Source organism: Anas platyrhynchos, chromosome 11 (genome assembly GCF_047663525.1).
Source record: "Anas platyrhynchos isolate ZD024472 breed Pekin duck chromosome 11, IASCAAS_PekinDuck_T2T, whole genome shotgun sequence".
In the NCBI taxonomy this organism is placed as follows: domain Eukaryota; kingdom Metazoa; phylum Chordata; class Aves; order Anseriformes; family Anatidae; genus Anas; species Anas platyrhynchos.
In genome coordinates this window covers 18,017,369-18,032,821 of record NC_092597.1, presented here as the reverse complement: position 1 = coordinate 18,032,821, position 15,453 = coordinate 18,017,369, and the positions used below count along the sequence as shown (strand labels likewise).

General features: G+C 41.7%; 1 protein-coding gene across 6 annotated transcripts in view; it reads left to right on the top strand.

The window, feature by feature from the left end:
- Positions 1-15,453, top strand: part of AGBL1 (AGBL carboxypeptidase 1) — a 447,272-nt gene that overhangs the window by 54,435 nt on the left and 377,384 nt on the right. For 5 of the 6 annotated variants that reach the window (XR_011811890.1, XM_072043264.1, XM_038185147.2 and 2 more), the window contains 2 exons: positions 3,582-3,619; positions 13,640-13,848. Coding sequence is in view for 5 of the 6 variants with exons in the window: in XM_072043264.1 (XP_071899365.1) it covers positions 3,582-3,619; positions 13,640-13,848 (247 nt within the window). In the remaining variant the exon portion in view is untranslated. Of the gene's footprint in view, positions 1-3,581; positions 3,620-12,344; positions 12,455-13,639; positions 13,849-15,453 lie in introns of all 6 variants that reach the window. The other variant, XM_072043265.1, reaches the window with a different exon arrangement.

The window sequence follows — 15,453 nt, the reverse complement described above, 5'->3', positions numbered from 1 at the left end:
GCTATGCTGTGTGAGGCACTTCTTTCCTAGGATGTTGTGGATGACTTTGCATAGCTTCAGAAATACATGGAAGGAAAACAAACTAAGCTAAAAAATTCCCATGGGTGCTGGTGTTATGTTACATTTATGACATCTCTGGACTTCAAACTATTGAAGTATGAGTTTCTTCTGGAAGTTCCAGCATTGTCTTTTTGCTCTGGTCTTGTATTCTTCCCCTGAGCACTGTTGGACATGGGATACCAGACTATCTGGGCTTTCAGTTTAAGCTGGTGCAGTTGCTCTTTCCTGGCCTGGTTAACTGACTTTGTGTTTAGAATACCTGTTTATCATTCACTTCCTTTTTATATATGATTAAAATCTAGGGGTATAGGACTGTAGTGATTTAAGGGTCAATTTTTTTCAGACCCCTTCCTCGTCGTCAGCTGAGCCTCTTGATCCCATTATAAGCAATTCAGGCTCCCTTTTCAAAGTCATTACATTGTTCATCCCGTTGCTGCCAAGAGGATGTTTCAGAGCTTCATTTTCCAGTGCTTAAAACCTATCTTTTAATTTCCAGTTGAAATTTATTCATGGCCATTTTATATCCATTTGTCCTCATGCCAACTTTGTTCTTTAGCTTAAGTAGTTCTCTGCCTTCCTCAGTGTTTACTTCCCCCTGTCCCAGTGTGTCTATGGAGAGCAATCAACTCCCCTTATAACCGTTATTTTGCAAAGGTGACCAAACCATGATCTTTAAGACTCCTCGTGAGACTTCTGTTTCCATAATCACTTCCTTAGCCCTTTTCTGTACCATTCTTTTTGAGTACTGCACACAGCTTCTCAGGTGAAGTCTTGGTGAAAACATTCATGCTGTCCCTTCACCATTGGCAGTGGCTTTTCTGAACCCTGATCTGTCCTTTACGCAGTTGTGTCACCCTGCTGGGTCACACTTGTCCTAATCCTCTAATAGGCTCATATATCTAGGGTGTCCTTCTACTAGCTTCCAAATTATGAGCCCCTGCTCATAACAGAAATTCTTATTTAAACCCTAAATGCATACCCTTGCACACTGACTATTACATTTCATCCCATTTCTATTGCTTCAGAACTCAAGAACATCCTGCTATTCCTGAAAGATAATCTGAACTCCCCGCTGTTGGCAATGGCTCCAACACTTCACACTGTCAGCAGATTTTGTTAGTGTACTCTGACTTTTTGTGCCAAGGTCATTAAGGAAAGTATAAAATAAGATCAGTCTCAAAACGTATCCTTTAACTTCTACACATAACCTCCCCCCAGCCTAATAATTTCTCTTTCAGCACAACTCCTGTCACTGCCTCTTTAACCAGTTCCTTACCCACCTTGCAATTCTTGTGCTAATCCCCATCTTCATTATCTTAGCTAATAACTTCCAATATGGTGCTTTTCTGAAGTACAGATAAATTAGATCTACTGTGTTTCTCTTGTCTAGAAAAATCAGTTATTTTACCAAAGACATCAAGTTAGCCTGGCTTGATCTACTTCTGGTTTAAATTCATTTTATTCCTTAAACCTGTTTTATCCACTTGGCACCTTACACTCAAGTATTTTTCTTTCTCTCAAAACTTGTTCTAAAGCGATGCATAGCATTGAGGTTGGTCCACTGGGTCTGCACCTACTTATGAGTAATTGTAGAGTGCCTGCTGTAGGACATACAAAACACTGCATATCACCTATGACAAAATCTTTGTGATGAATCTCAGTTGTTAAGAGATGAAATGTACTAGTTTGTTTCCACTTTATTTTATTGTGGTACTATGTACAGACACGGACTGAGATGGAGATGGCTCTAGGCTGTTAGTCTGGCATGTGGGAAAACCAGCCAGCTACAGTTGCAGGACTGTAATATTGCTTCAGAAGTAGATGGTGACTGAAAATTCTTAAAATAAACCAGAAGCTGCCTTCAACTCCCTAAATTTCTTCTGTTTGCATCCAGAAACACTCCGGTCCTTCTTTCACTCCTTTACTGTTCCGGTGTGATCACATCAGGCCTGTAGAGACTACTAGAGACTACTGTAAACTCAAGCAAGTAATGTTTGCTTTAACAGAGAAAACATGCTGTAAGGTGACCTCACTGAGGTGCTCTGGATGGACCTTTTAATGTGCTTAGAGATATTTACTTTGTCCCAAACATGAAGGCTTAGGGACAGGGTGAGTGATCGGTGGAGGTAGCATATCCCTGTCCTGAGCATGCAGAATGGCTGGTGGCTGACGGTATTCCTCACACCAGCTCAGTGATTGTTGTTTAGGTGGAGTTAAAGCAATGAGAGCATGACTGTGCTTCTGCTGGTGAGATTTTTAGCTGCTGATTTCTTGTTCTGTCTGTATTGCGAGTAGTTTTTATGCTTTTTTTTTTTTTTTTTTTTTTTTTGGCAATACTGGTGTTGAATTCTAATAGTTTCATTATGGAAGAATGGCAGTGTGCAAGGACATCAACCCAATATCAGCAAGAACCAGATCTCAAGTCTTTCTTAGTCTCAGCCACTGTCAGGACACAATGAACAGCAGCTTGATGACAAAAAATATTTCTTGCTACAGGATGATAATTGGCTCAGTATGGGGAAGTTAATGTGATTTTATTTGGGGATTGGTTTCTAAAGAGATTACATTTTAAGGAATCCATGGGTATGAAGGGTATTGTAGCTGTATTTATTCAATAAGCTGTGGGCACTTGAAATTTCACAGCAGTAAGCCAGGTTAGAACAAGGATCATCTTGTTGCAGCAGCATGACTAGAAAAGAAAATCTTGCCTGGCTGGTAGGATGGGCATATACTACGTGGGGGCGGGGAGGGACAAGGATGTCTCGGTATAGATTTTTTCAAGCTGCAAATGCTATTGGCCAGATCCCATTCAAACTGGTGCTATGCTGAGTCAGGCAGGATGAGCTACTTACCTGTGCATTGAAAATGCAGAGGGTCCACAAAAATATCTGCATCTACTTCTCTACTTACTATGGGGCAAGTAGTAGCCTTGCCACGCAGCTTCACCACCTTTCTTACAAGCCCTGATCTGTGTGAGGACCTTGACATGCTACTGTAATGCAAAGCATTGTCATAATTAAAATAAAACTTACTTTCAGTTAAAGTTGATGGAAGGGAGGATGGGGTGGAAGCTTGTTTTGGGAAAACGGAGAATGGAGTGGAATTTGGCTGGAAATGCTGACATGGATGTCCCAGACTGATGCAGAAGTTATCATCTGCTGATGTAGATAGAAACACTGGTGTCTGGAATGGGCATGTGCTGAGTCTCTGATACAAAGAAATAGCTCTGGGGCAGCAGTTTAAGGACTTGCTTCATTACTTTGGATATGTGGGTGTTGCTTTAAATTTAATGGTCACTACAAATCAGTGTAACATTAAAGCTAGAGGGCTAATGGTCTTCTAGAATAACTGAGTCAGCTGCAGAGACTATGTTCTCTGCTTGTGTAAAACACTGCACCTCTGAAGTCAATGATAAGCTGTCAGTATAGACCAGCTGAGAAGCCTGGCCCCAAAGACTGAAGATGAAGGTTAAAAAAATTATGAAAGAAATTGACATTTCTTCATCTTTCTTCTTTCCCCAGGGCAGCCATTGAGGCTCTGGCAGCTTTGCTGAAATCAAGTAAGCTTTTCTTCATATTATGACTTTTCTGTGCTGTGCTGCTGGACAGAATGATCCTGTTGAATGTCTTTCTCCCTTAGTATGCTCTTCAACCTAAATCCCAAAGTGCACTGCTTAGAAAAGAGGGGTAGCTGACTGTCTTGCAGTGCTTTTCAGCACCTCACAGCTCTGTGATCGTGATGCTGTAGGTCCTAGGAAGTAAGTTGCTGAGGGAACAAGACTAGGCAGTGTTGTCCTGGGGCTTGGTGTAGTGAAAGAAATGGGGAAATGTGTCTAGCCAGCAAAAAATGCTCATTTATCTGTTCCAGCATTATTTCAAAGTGGGGCCAGGACCTCCCTGTCCCATGGTTCTGTTGGACTGGGCACTCACCTGGAAAACATGGTGGTGTTGGGAAACACTCAGAAAACTTCTGCAGTCCAGAAAACATGACCTCATTTTCCCTTGCAAGCACATGAGGTTTGATGGCACACAGATCTTAAAAAAACAGGGCTGACACCTATTGATTTCTGGGGTACAGCTGTGCTATGGCAGGTTGTGCTTGACATTTGCACCAGCTGGCTGGGGGAGTTGGAGACCATAACATGGATTCTCAGTCACACACTGCTGGTGTGCCTGTTCCAGCAACGAGCGTGCTACCCTTTTTTGCCTTTTTTTCCCCATCCAAAAACACTTAGCTTTTATTACCAGAATTTAATAAAGCTTTGATTAAGAAAGAGCACTCTACTATTGCAGACAATCTACTCTACAATAAATCACAAGGGCGTATTGTCCTTCTCTCTCTCTCTCTCTTCCCCCCCGCTCCTTTTCTCCCCTCCCCCTTCTCCTTTTTATAGTATTAGGAATAATGCATTTGTGAAAAATTGTAGTCCTGGAAGCAGTGCTTAAATGAGAACACTGCAATGGGATCGTGTCTGAGTTGTACCAGCTCAAGTGATGAATTTTGAAATAATGCCCCAATATTAACCTTGCTGCCTATATTTAAAGGTCACGTTATTGCAACCAAGGAAGACCTTCTGTTTTGGGCACTAAATCTTAATAAGGGGGCTGTGGGGCTATGCCACAGCCACTTGCAATACAAAAGCAAAATTAGCATTTAGAATAGAAAAGAATTCACAGAGAAGCCTGGAAAAGCAGTGCGAGAGCTGAAAGCTCATCAGGCAGTTTGAGCTTTTCTCCATGCTCCTGGTACCTGCCATCAAACAGGAGTTCAGAAGTGAAATTCTGCTGTCCCAGGATATTTATAGAACTGGTTTTCTGTGTCAAGACTTGTTCTGGGTCTAGAGATGAGGATGGTACAGGGAAGTGGTGAACTAATCACCAAGGGAAGCTGCAAAATCTCTTGAGGAGTTCTAAACCCATGTAAAAGTCAGCGCATGTGGGGGGACCTTTTGTCACCTGAGGATTATCTAGGGAATCTGAAAGGGGTTGGATTTTGCTCCAGATTCTCCCAACATTTTTTCTTCTGGAGTGAAGTAACTTCTAAAGCAACTTTCTTCATTTGTTCTTAGAATAAATATATCTTTCTGAATGGCTCTTCCAAGCCAGTTTAGGCTGTAAAAATATCTTGGTTCTTCCTCTTACTCTTTCTGCGCTTTGGGAAGTGCATGGAACGTTTCCAGTACTGGAAGAACAACATACTGTTCATTGTAGTAGTTTGTTTTGCGTGCTTTCACAGAGGGCACAAAATAAGAACTCTAATGAGAATTTGGTCTATTGAGCAAAGCCATATGTTGTCACGTTGGAGGATCACTGTGATATATACATTAGGGTTCTCATGTTCATAGATAATGCTGACCACTGAAACAAAAAAAAGGCATTGCTTGAGAGAGATTTCATTTGGAGACACCCTTCCAGGTTTGGCATTGTCCTCTCTCCTTTATCATTTGCACTGAACAACACTGTTGTGGTAACCCCAGCTACTGCTTCCACTAGGAAGTGATTTCAGGAAAACACATGGCCTATTTTCAGCTGATGTTTAGTTAAAGCACTGGAACTGGGATTTGGGAAGTGGTGCCAATACCGTGTAACCAAATAGAGCACTGCAGCTCACAAACCTGCTACTTCTGATTTCTGATGGTTTCTACAAGCTGATGATCAGTGGTTAGAATATCGTTTAGTTTTCCTTGTCCTGTAGCTCAGGACATTAGAAGCTCCAGGCTTCTGGAGGAAACTGTGCTCTGGTAGCTGCATACAAATTAGCAGGCTGTGTCTTTTGGGATGTATGGGTTAGGAGATGTGAAAAACATCTCTGGTTCTTCCAGAGATAAATTCACCATGGCAGGAAAAGAACCAAATTGTTTTTCACAGTTGTCTCAGGACAGCTTTGCTCGTCACAGTTAACTTACCTATGCGTATGACCTTAGTGTCTTAGAATGATGTGGAGGTTCTTAGAAAGCTAAAATATTAAATATTTTGATTAAATACTGTGAACATTACAGCACTCGAAAATGTCTTGCAAAAGCACAGGGTAAAACTGAATGGCAAAGCATTCAGAAGGCCTTTAGCATGTTTTAGATGAGATGCAAACTGAATGGGAGGTGGGAATCCCATAATGTGCTATGGTACTGAATTACTGGACTGATTATTGTGATTGATGTTTGTTGAAGTCTTGCAATCAGCCACTTGTTGGGAAAGGCTCTGTTTTGCTGGGGATGAGGGCTATAAAGCAGACAGAACAAGTACATGCAGATTCTTGAGGGTCTCCCTGCAGGGTTTTTGTGTCCTTAAAAACTTCAGCTCAACATGAACAACGAGGGTTATAGCTATACATGGAGGGTGCTGGAGGGAAACTGTCCCTCTCACTTCTGGCAGTGAGCTGTGATGGGAAAACAGTTTTAAAGGGAGCAGGCAGATGGCAGTATGTCTCCCTCATGGATTCAGAAACATCCATCTTCATCTCCTCAGGCTTCTCTAAGTTCTACTTAAGACTTAGTCCACCTGCAGAGCCAAGGGCTAGATGGAAACTTTCTGGCCTGTGTCTCTTACCTAACAGAAACTGATGCAAAATGTCCACTTAACAGGTGCATATCACTGCAAGGAGTAAGATTTGCCCTGACAGCCTCACTGGAGAGGGGAGGGAGGTGGGAAAGCACTCTGCACACTCATGGTTCATCCACAACAGGGAGGAAATGTTTGTGTACCCAGCACAAGAGCAGAGGGACCTTGGTTCTCCTGTTTCCCTGTACCTGAGCAGAAGTCGTTGATGGCCATGGAGGTGGTGAATAATGTTTAGGCTGCTCCTAAGAAAGTGCTGTATCTTTCTATCGGTGGAAGATACAGAGAAGATGTTTCACACCTAACTATCAGCCAGTTTCTCACTCCTGACTATCTCTTTCTATGCAATCCAGAGTCATTTCCCCATCCTTGTATGCTGCTCTCGCACTTGCTTGCCATCTGTGATACAGATAGCTATAGAGAAGTTTAGGCAGGGTGAGGCACAGCATCCATCCCATCTCTTCTCTGTCCCAGGGTTCACCTGTTACTTTTTCTAGCCTTGTTTTTCCTACTTCTCTCTACGTCAGTCTTCATATCTTGCTTCAGTTCTGTCTTAAGCTAGAAGAGACCTGAGTAGCTCTCTTTTTCCCTGTAAGAATCCCGGGTGTGGATGGGACATACCCCAGCTAGAGCCTTTTTGAGAAGGGATAGAGGGTGAGGAAGCTATTTCTTTTGGTTACATCCTCTCATCCCCATTAAAGCAGGCATACTGCATTTTTGGGGAGCTGGAAGAACACTGGGCACCTGATACAGAAATGTGGACAAACATGTCCCAAGGCTTGCAGCCTGAAGGCAGTGCAATCACCGCTCAGCACCTGAAGCCACACGGTGGCGATGTTATTATAGGGAACCCTGCTCCCACCGGTGCTTAATCCAATATTTATTTTGGGTGAGTAATTTGTTTATCAGCAGGTTATTTTAATCTAATTTTGGTTGTATTTGTTATTCCTGACTATCTGTACTTCCCAGAATTAGTGGCTTGCATGTCTTTAAGGAAATTAGCTCGAGCAGATCTCAGAGGCATTTGCTGTGCCGATATTGAAGCAAAGGGTTAGGGCAATGGGCAGGGCCCTTGTTGCAATGCTTGCTTAGTAAAAATGTAGTGAGCAATTTAATGAGACAAGTTGTGGTCACCCCCGATCATGCCTCTTCTATCAAGACAATTCTGTGCGCTAACGGTAGTTATTGCTGATGGTCTTCCCCCTCTTGCTGTATATTTTTCCTTCCTCCTTTTGTCATCTTTATCTTCTCTTCCCCTTTCCCCCCCCAGCCTTTCATCTCTCACTTCCTACTGTTTCCACCTCGTTCTTCTGTCAACTAACCTTTTTTAACCTTTCACTCACTTTTTTTCTTTTTAATCAAAGCATAGGGATTATGTCTTATGGCTGGCAGGATAAAATAATCAGTGTCATTTTTTTCCTTTTATGCTAGCATCAAGTAGGGGCAAGTAACTGCGAGGAACAGAAAGCAATGTTCTAGCACACAAGCATATTACAGTTTCTGAAAGGCCTGCACCCTATTTCTGAATTCATAACGCTTTTCAACAGACTGACACAGGTCTTTGATCGTGAGTCAAGGTAGCCCAATGCTTAAACCATGTCGGTTCCTGTAGCTAACCGCACCCCAACAGTGACTTGCCCAGTATTTTGCTAGGTACCAATTTCTCACAATCAGTTTAAGACTTCATTTTCCACCTGTGGATTCAGGCTCCATTATTAGTCTGGCCCCAAACCTATCATCACAATTTGTAGGATACCATGATCAGAGTTAAATTTGCAAATAGTTCATTTCATAACGTTCTAGAACAAGTTCTGTGCCTATGTTTTCTTCCTGAATTTCAGAATGCAGATAGGCCTGATTCTGTTTTTAAGCTGCTTTGAGAAGAGCCACTTGATGGGGAAAGAGGGAAATTGAACCTCCTTTAAATTCCTTTCTTCAGGATTTGCTGCTCATTCATAGAGATGTCCCAGGCAAAAATCTACTCAGTGCCCAAGAGAAAAAAGCTTGCTTCAGCTCCCAGGGCATGGCAACTTTCCACTGTTTTGCTCCTGAGGGTGGGTATAATGGAGGTAAATTGACAAAAGCCGAACTAGTCTCTGACATCCTTAGCAGTGATTGCTTGCTGCCTGTGTCTTGGCATAGGCAGTGTTTGTGCCTCTAGTGAAGATCAGGCTTCACAAAATTCAGTGGCCAAATCTGGGGAAGCTTCCCAAACTCTAGCATCCTTAATTTGAACTCTTTCAAACCACTTTGAGGAAAAATAATCAACCTGGAAATTTTGAGCATTTTTTTTTTCTGGCTTTCTGTTGGGTTACAACCAGAGGATGCTATGAAACTGAAAAATAAAGGAGAAAAGAATCTTTTTGAAGGTCACTTTCCTTCTGGGGTTAGTTAAAAAATTTCAGAAGGGGCTGACTTGCTTAATTTTTATATATGAATAATGCAACAAAGGCCAATTATAGAAGAATCATGTCATGATACAATTTGCATGATTGCTGCTAAACTGGCCAGTATCTGGAGCTAAAAAAAAAAAATCAGCAGAAAGAATCGATTGTTCTTCTACTGATATTAAGCTCATCACTGATTCCTGGTCTAGGAGCAGACACGGTATTAATACTTCTTTGCAAATCCTGCCTCTACCTTTGTGCAAGTGCAATACCTCTGTTCCAAATGCTCCAGTGCATTCCATCTCAGGATGGTTGTGAAGCTTACAGGGCATAATTAGTTCCTGGCTTCTTAAAGAACTGAACCTAATGCTAACTTCTTGCTGGAACTGCAGGAACTGTAAAACCCACTGGGTATGGACTCATCCCACCACTTGATGGGTGACTGGGTTTCTCTGAGGATCATAAATTTGATTTTCATAGGGAACCCTAATGTTTGTCTCCAGCAAAAGTGATCTCACAATGACAGAATACAATAGATGTTTTCACTTAGCTGTAGGAGGTATCTTGTGTCGTTTATTCCCAAGAGACAATATGTGGAGCAGAGTAGGGGAACTGGAGATTTTCTTACTCCTTTCACTCCCTTAGGGGCCATGGGGTTAATCTAGCAGAGCATTTTTATCTCCAAACCGTAGCAATGTATGGCTCTTGGCATAATGAATCAGCTGAGTGGCATCAACAAAGAGATTTAAATAGATAGACAGAAAGATAAATATCTCTTTGTTCTGCCTGGTAAGCAGTGCATTGCTCATCATATTTCAGGATGACTGTAATTCAGTTTTGTGATTAAATATACTGCATGTTTTCCAGTGGTCCTTGTGTTCCTGGCAAACACTTCAAAGGGGGCTGGGATACAAGGAAGGGCTTCAGATTTTTTTTTTTTTTTGACAGTCATAAGACTTATCTACTGCTTCCTGTCATAGTTTTCTAATACAAGTTCAAACCCTGGCTTTAGAATCTGTCCTTGACCCTCAACACAAAATCAAAGTTCTTTCAAAACTGTGGATTTCTTTGTCGTATAAGCCCCTTGTTAATCTTTGTGCATCTCTATTTGGTATGTCCACATATTGGCTGTGCATCCGTGTTACATGCTCTTAGCTAACTGAACAGACTACTCAGGCCAGCTACTCTGTTACCACAACAGAACTATTTTCAATGGTTAGCATCACTGCCCTGGAAGCCAAAAGAGGATAACTAATTCTAGATGTGTGGGGCAATTAAGACCACAATGAATGTCTTCGTATTGCCTACCCAAATTTCAGTGGGTAGAACTGAAACTCCTGTAAAGAAAACAGTATGTGAGTGGTAGGGTTGGGGAAGGTGGTGAAGGGATGCCGGAAGACAGACCAACCAACCATGAATTGAACTATGAAGTATCATGCTTGGGCACTTGTGAAAGTTGCCCAGAAGGAAAACTTCCATTTTGACTGAACATACTTGCCAAACCCAAGAAGGTAATAGACTTTAATAAATAAATAAATAAAAATCAACTAAGCAAAAAGGGTCAAAAAGTCATAGGATGCTTTACCACTTACCACATGGATCGTGCGTACTCGCTCCAGGAGGGGTGAGTTCTTGCTGTCTACAAATCTGTGCAGTGCTGCTTGTACCTGTATGATTCATTTCCACCATCTGTATTTGTGCCAGTATATAGACAGATACACAAGCAGGTGCATCCATAGATGGAGGCACCAACAGACACAGACAGGTGGGGAGGCCTCCTTTCTCCATTCTGCCTTCTGGAGATCTTGGCATACTTCCTCCTTCATTTATTTGCTACTTTATTGACTATACAACTGAAAAAATCTGGAAGGAAAAAAACACTGAAAACACAGGAGAGCAAAAGAGAATCAATGGAATGAGACAAAGAAACAAAATTAATGCTTTCTTGCCCTTTCAGTTAAGTAATTCTCATTGCTTCTGATCAAAGTGCTGAGGGAGCCATTGTCCTGCCTCTCCCGTCTCCTTGCAGAACAGACTGCCTCAGATTCACTTTTCAAAGTGATTGTTTTGTTCTTAAAAGCGGTATGGAAAAAAATGAAGGAAACAAAACTGTCTTGCTCAGCTTTCTCTGTGCTTTTCATCCAATGATGAGGCTGATAAGCAATGGGGCAGTTGTTTCCTGCCCCCATGGAGCTAGAATCCAAATGTGAAATTTTGACCTGAAATAGAGGAAAACCTCACAAACACGCTTTCTATCTACAGGATATCTACAGTATCTATCCATCCATCCATCCATCCATCTATCTATCTATCCTATCTACAATAGAATTCTATTTAACTTCCCCAAGCTGCTCTATGCATGATGCTTTCCAATATTTCCCTCACCGTATTAACATTGACACAGAGTGGTGAATGCCAGGAGCTGTAAATCCTTAAATATAGTCCAATTTCATCTGCCTCTGAACAGTTAAGGGAAGGTCTGAGCCTGATCTCTACTGTCCCTACCTTGCACTGCCTGACTCTTCTTGTCATGTTTTAGATACTTATTGGCTTTTACAGAGCTCTCTGAATAATTCTTCAAGGAAGATTGACTGATTTAAGGGGCAGGTCATCCTACAGGTTAGTAAACATGACAGCTGGTTGAGGATTAACAGGAAATCATGAATAAAATCATTGGGATTTATAAGGGATTCTCAAACAATTAAGTGTTCTAGCAGAAAGACAAATAGAAACAAGAAACAGAATGAAGGTTAAAGGAAAAGGATGACCTACATGCTAACCACCACTGAGCCCCAAAATACAAGCTGTACTGGTAGAGAGAGTGTGAGAAGGTTAAAAGGGGGATATAGTGCTACAGAGGGATGTGGACCGCAGTGTAGGTATCTGGCATAGCTGTGCATAAAGAACAAGAAAGGAATACCTGTGGGACCTGCGGGTCAGTGCAGTGGCATATCAACAGGATGGTGTGAAGATGCAAAGCAGGATTAAAATGAGTTAGCAGGCTTTTGATGGTCTGGAACACTGTTTATTTCCTGCCTTGTGATGGCAAAGGTAAAGCAAAAAATGCAGGGTGAGACTAGGTAGGCCCTCCAATACCATCTTGAGTTAAAATTTGCTGATGTACCATGGCGAGAAAATTGAGATGTCTTCACATATCTTCCTTCTCCTTCCCATTATTTTCATGTATCATCGCTGGGATTGAGGTCTGCTGCCTACTAGCTGCTTTCTGGTTATTCTCTCCATGGCTTCTCTTTCTACTGATTTTCTTCATCCAGAATCTTACCCCTTTACGTTTTCTCTTTTCCTGGCCTGTAAATCCTCACTGATGACTTTAATGTTCCAGGTGTGAGAGGTTCTGGCACTCTGTTTAATGAACTGGAAATGAATTGGAGCCTACTAGCCCTGGAGAATCCATACCAAGAGCCATCTGTTGTGAGCTGCAAATGCTGATCGGTATTCAAGGAGCCGAGCTCCAGTCTCACATATGCTACCTGGCCCCTTGGTTGATTAGCGAGCTTCTGACAGCTTCTAATATGTGTCACAGTGAAGAGTGTCAAGACCAGTTGGGAAAGTATGTTTAGGCAGGGTTGACTTGAAGGAAGGGATTCCAGAGTCTGGTATCACTTCATATTTGTCCTGCGGGGCAGGGCAGGGGGCACTGTGGGTGAAGGGATGTGCTTTAGAATAGTCATATGAAAAAATTTATGTTTTATTGCAAGCTTTATAATCTTCTCTGAGCCCTGTATCCTGAAGCTGCATGATTAAGGGAACTTCACATCTTTTCTCTTATATTTTTATAAAACTACCTTTTATTTTTTTAATATTTTTTCATCTTTATGAAGTAAAACCTTTAAACTGGATCTGAGCATTACTTTAAACTTTTTCAGAACCAGAAAGAAACAGAAAAGAAGCCCAAACTGCTGTTGCTCATGTTGGTGTTTTGTTAACTTTTAAATGCTGTGGGTTTTATCTAGCCTTACGATTTTAGGAGAAGGGCTATGATTTTCCAGCATCAACTGACTCATGGCTTTCACTATACGTGTATGTGTGGGAATGTAGTTAGAAGTTAAATATAATTTCACTGGCTGTGACAGTACAGCTACAAGACCTCTGTATCTGTTGATCTCATCAATGTTTTCCGTCAGGACTCAAATAGAGTACTATATGAAGACTATATGATCTGTTGTCAACTAATCTTATTGTTTAGCTTTTTTCAGTCCTCGGGATCTTCCTTAATTTTGGAAATGCTTATGGTGTTGTGATCTGGATTAGGTTGTTTAGCACTTGGAAGGAGATAAGAGCTCTGTGCCTATGCCAGCCCTGGTTTGCTTAAAGGAAAATCTTTGTTCTTTAGGGTTCTGAGCAACTGTTTCCACCTAGACAGGAGACATTTCTGTCTAATTCCAGGAACTTAGCTTAACAAAGTAGAGATTTAAAAATGCTGTAAAAATACTTAACAAAGAACTGGATCTTAAACTCTAATAACACAACAAAATAATTAGCTGTGTCTATTAGGCAAGAAAGAGGAGCTGTAAAAACCTGAGTTTCTAAGCACTGAATAGCCATGTGGTTCTCAAATAAAATGAGTAGTCAAGAGAGTTTCAGCCCCTTCTTTCAGCCTTTCTTCTTTGATTTCAGAATCTAACAGCCGACGGGCAGTGAACAGAGGCTACCTGGGTGGATTGCTGAGACTCTATCAAGACTGGCATCAAAATGACATCTCCAACAACTACATCTATATTCGTAGGGGTCTCCTGCTCTGCCTAAAGCACATCACCAACATCCAGCTGGGCAGGGAGACTTTCCTTGGTTCCCGAGGTATGGAGATTCTCTTCACGAGTGTGCAGGTAAATGGTGCTCCTGTGCTGAAGTGAGATGGATTGTTCAGTTAGTGCTGGGTCCTATCTCACAGTGTAGAGTTCTACTGAAAACTAGGCATTTCGTCCTGCAGGGAGTGCTGGTCTTGTTCTGGATTTCTAGAACATATATGGGGAAAAAAAAAAAAAAGACAATGTCTAAATAAAAAGTATTGACAATTTTCAGTCAAATGAAAATGCTTCATTTTTCAACTAATTTTAATCTCTGCTGAGCCTCACAGAAATTGTAGTTCACTCTTTAATGATTTTTTTCCTTCCCCCTTGTGGATCCTGCTGTCTGCTTGGACAGCCTCTCCTGAAGTGCAGTGCAGAGTCTCCACAGAAGAGTTTTTGAGGTGTTTTGTGACATGTTTCTTTCTGCGTATTCAGATGGATAACTGCGCTGAATCACTTTTTCCATGAAGGAGTGTTGATTTAGTCAGACTCTTGTTAATGATGAACATAGAATCATTTAGGTTGGAGAAGACTTCTAAGATCTTTAAATTCAGCTATTAAACTTCCAAAATGCATGAACTGCTTTTATAGAGGCCCAATTTTAATCTTGGGAAAGATGGTGTATGTCTGTAAAGAAAAATGACATAATCCCAAGGATGGGATCCCAGTAAGGTATAGAAAAGGTAGATTTAGAACATTAACGGTTTCCTCACAGTCCCTTGCCAACATACTTCTTTAGCCTCCATTGGAGAAGTCCTGCACAGAGAATCCTCTAGTTCTTGACCCATGTGATTCCACAAGGAGTGTTTTCATTGTCGTTCTCAATGGCCAGTGCATTATCTCCTTTCAGAACCATCACATACAGGATGAAAAACCTGTCCCTTTCTCTAGAAAATTAATTGCCTTGATATCCTGTGTATCTGCTCTTCCACTGTTTCTATTGCTATCGAGAACTATTCTCTTGTGACAAAGATACTTCTTACCAGCAGTAGATGATAGGATGGCAGGCTTTTTTTCCCACCTTCCTTTCAGGTGACCACTGTCAGCAGAGCTTGCAGGGAGTACAGAGACTTTTTATGGAGAGTCCCTGGTCTGCAGAAACTTCAGTAGGGTGCATGGCAATGGTGCATGGCAATGGTTGCTTGAGGGTAGATGTCAGCTTATTCCCTCTCAAGTGCTTTCTATAGCCCTTATTCCTTTCTGAGCTAACATCTCCTGATAGCTCAGCCTAGGAGCAACACCACAAAAAGTGCAAACATGGGGTCACATTGGGCGAATAACAGGAAATGACATACTAAGTATCCAGTGAACACTGAGAACGCTAATCCTTCCCAAGGTTAGAAGTGGAGCGGAAATGAGAGCTTCAGGGGCTCCCAGTTACTCTTTTCTACTGTGTGCTAATAGGTTGATCTTGGAGGAGGAATTACCAAGGTTAATAGATTCAAAGCTCAACCTTCCTTCCTTTCATCTTTGGCATATTGTCAGTCTTACAGTGTCTCTCCGAGATGTGAGGCATCAGGAGGAGTCTGGCAGCCATGTGAGATGTCACTCATGTTCTTCTTTACTCCCCTTCTTCTATACTCCCCTCTGTATTCCTGATATCATCTGTTAGAATCATTCTCTTTGCCTTAGTGTAATATT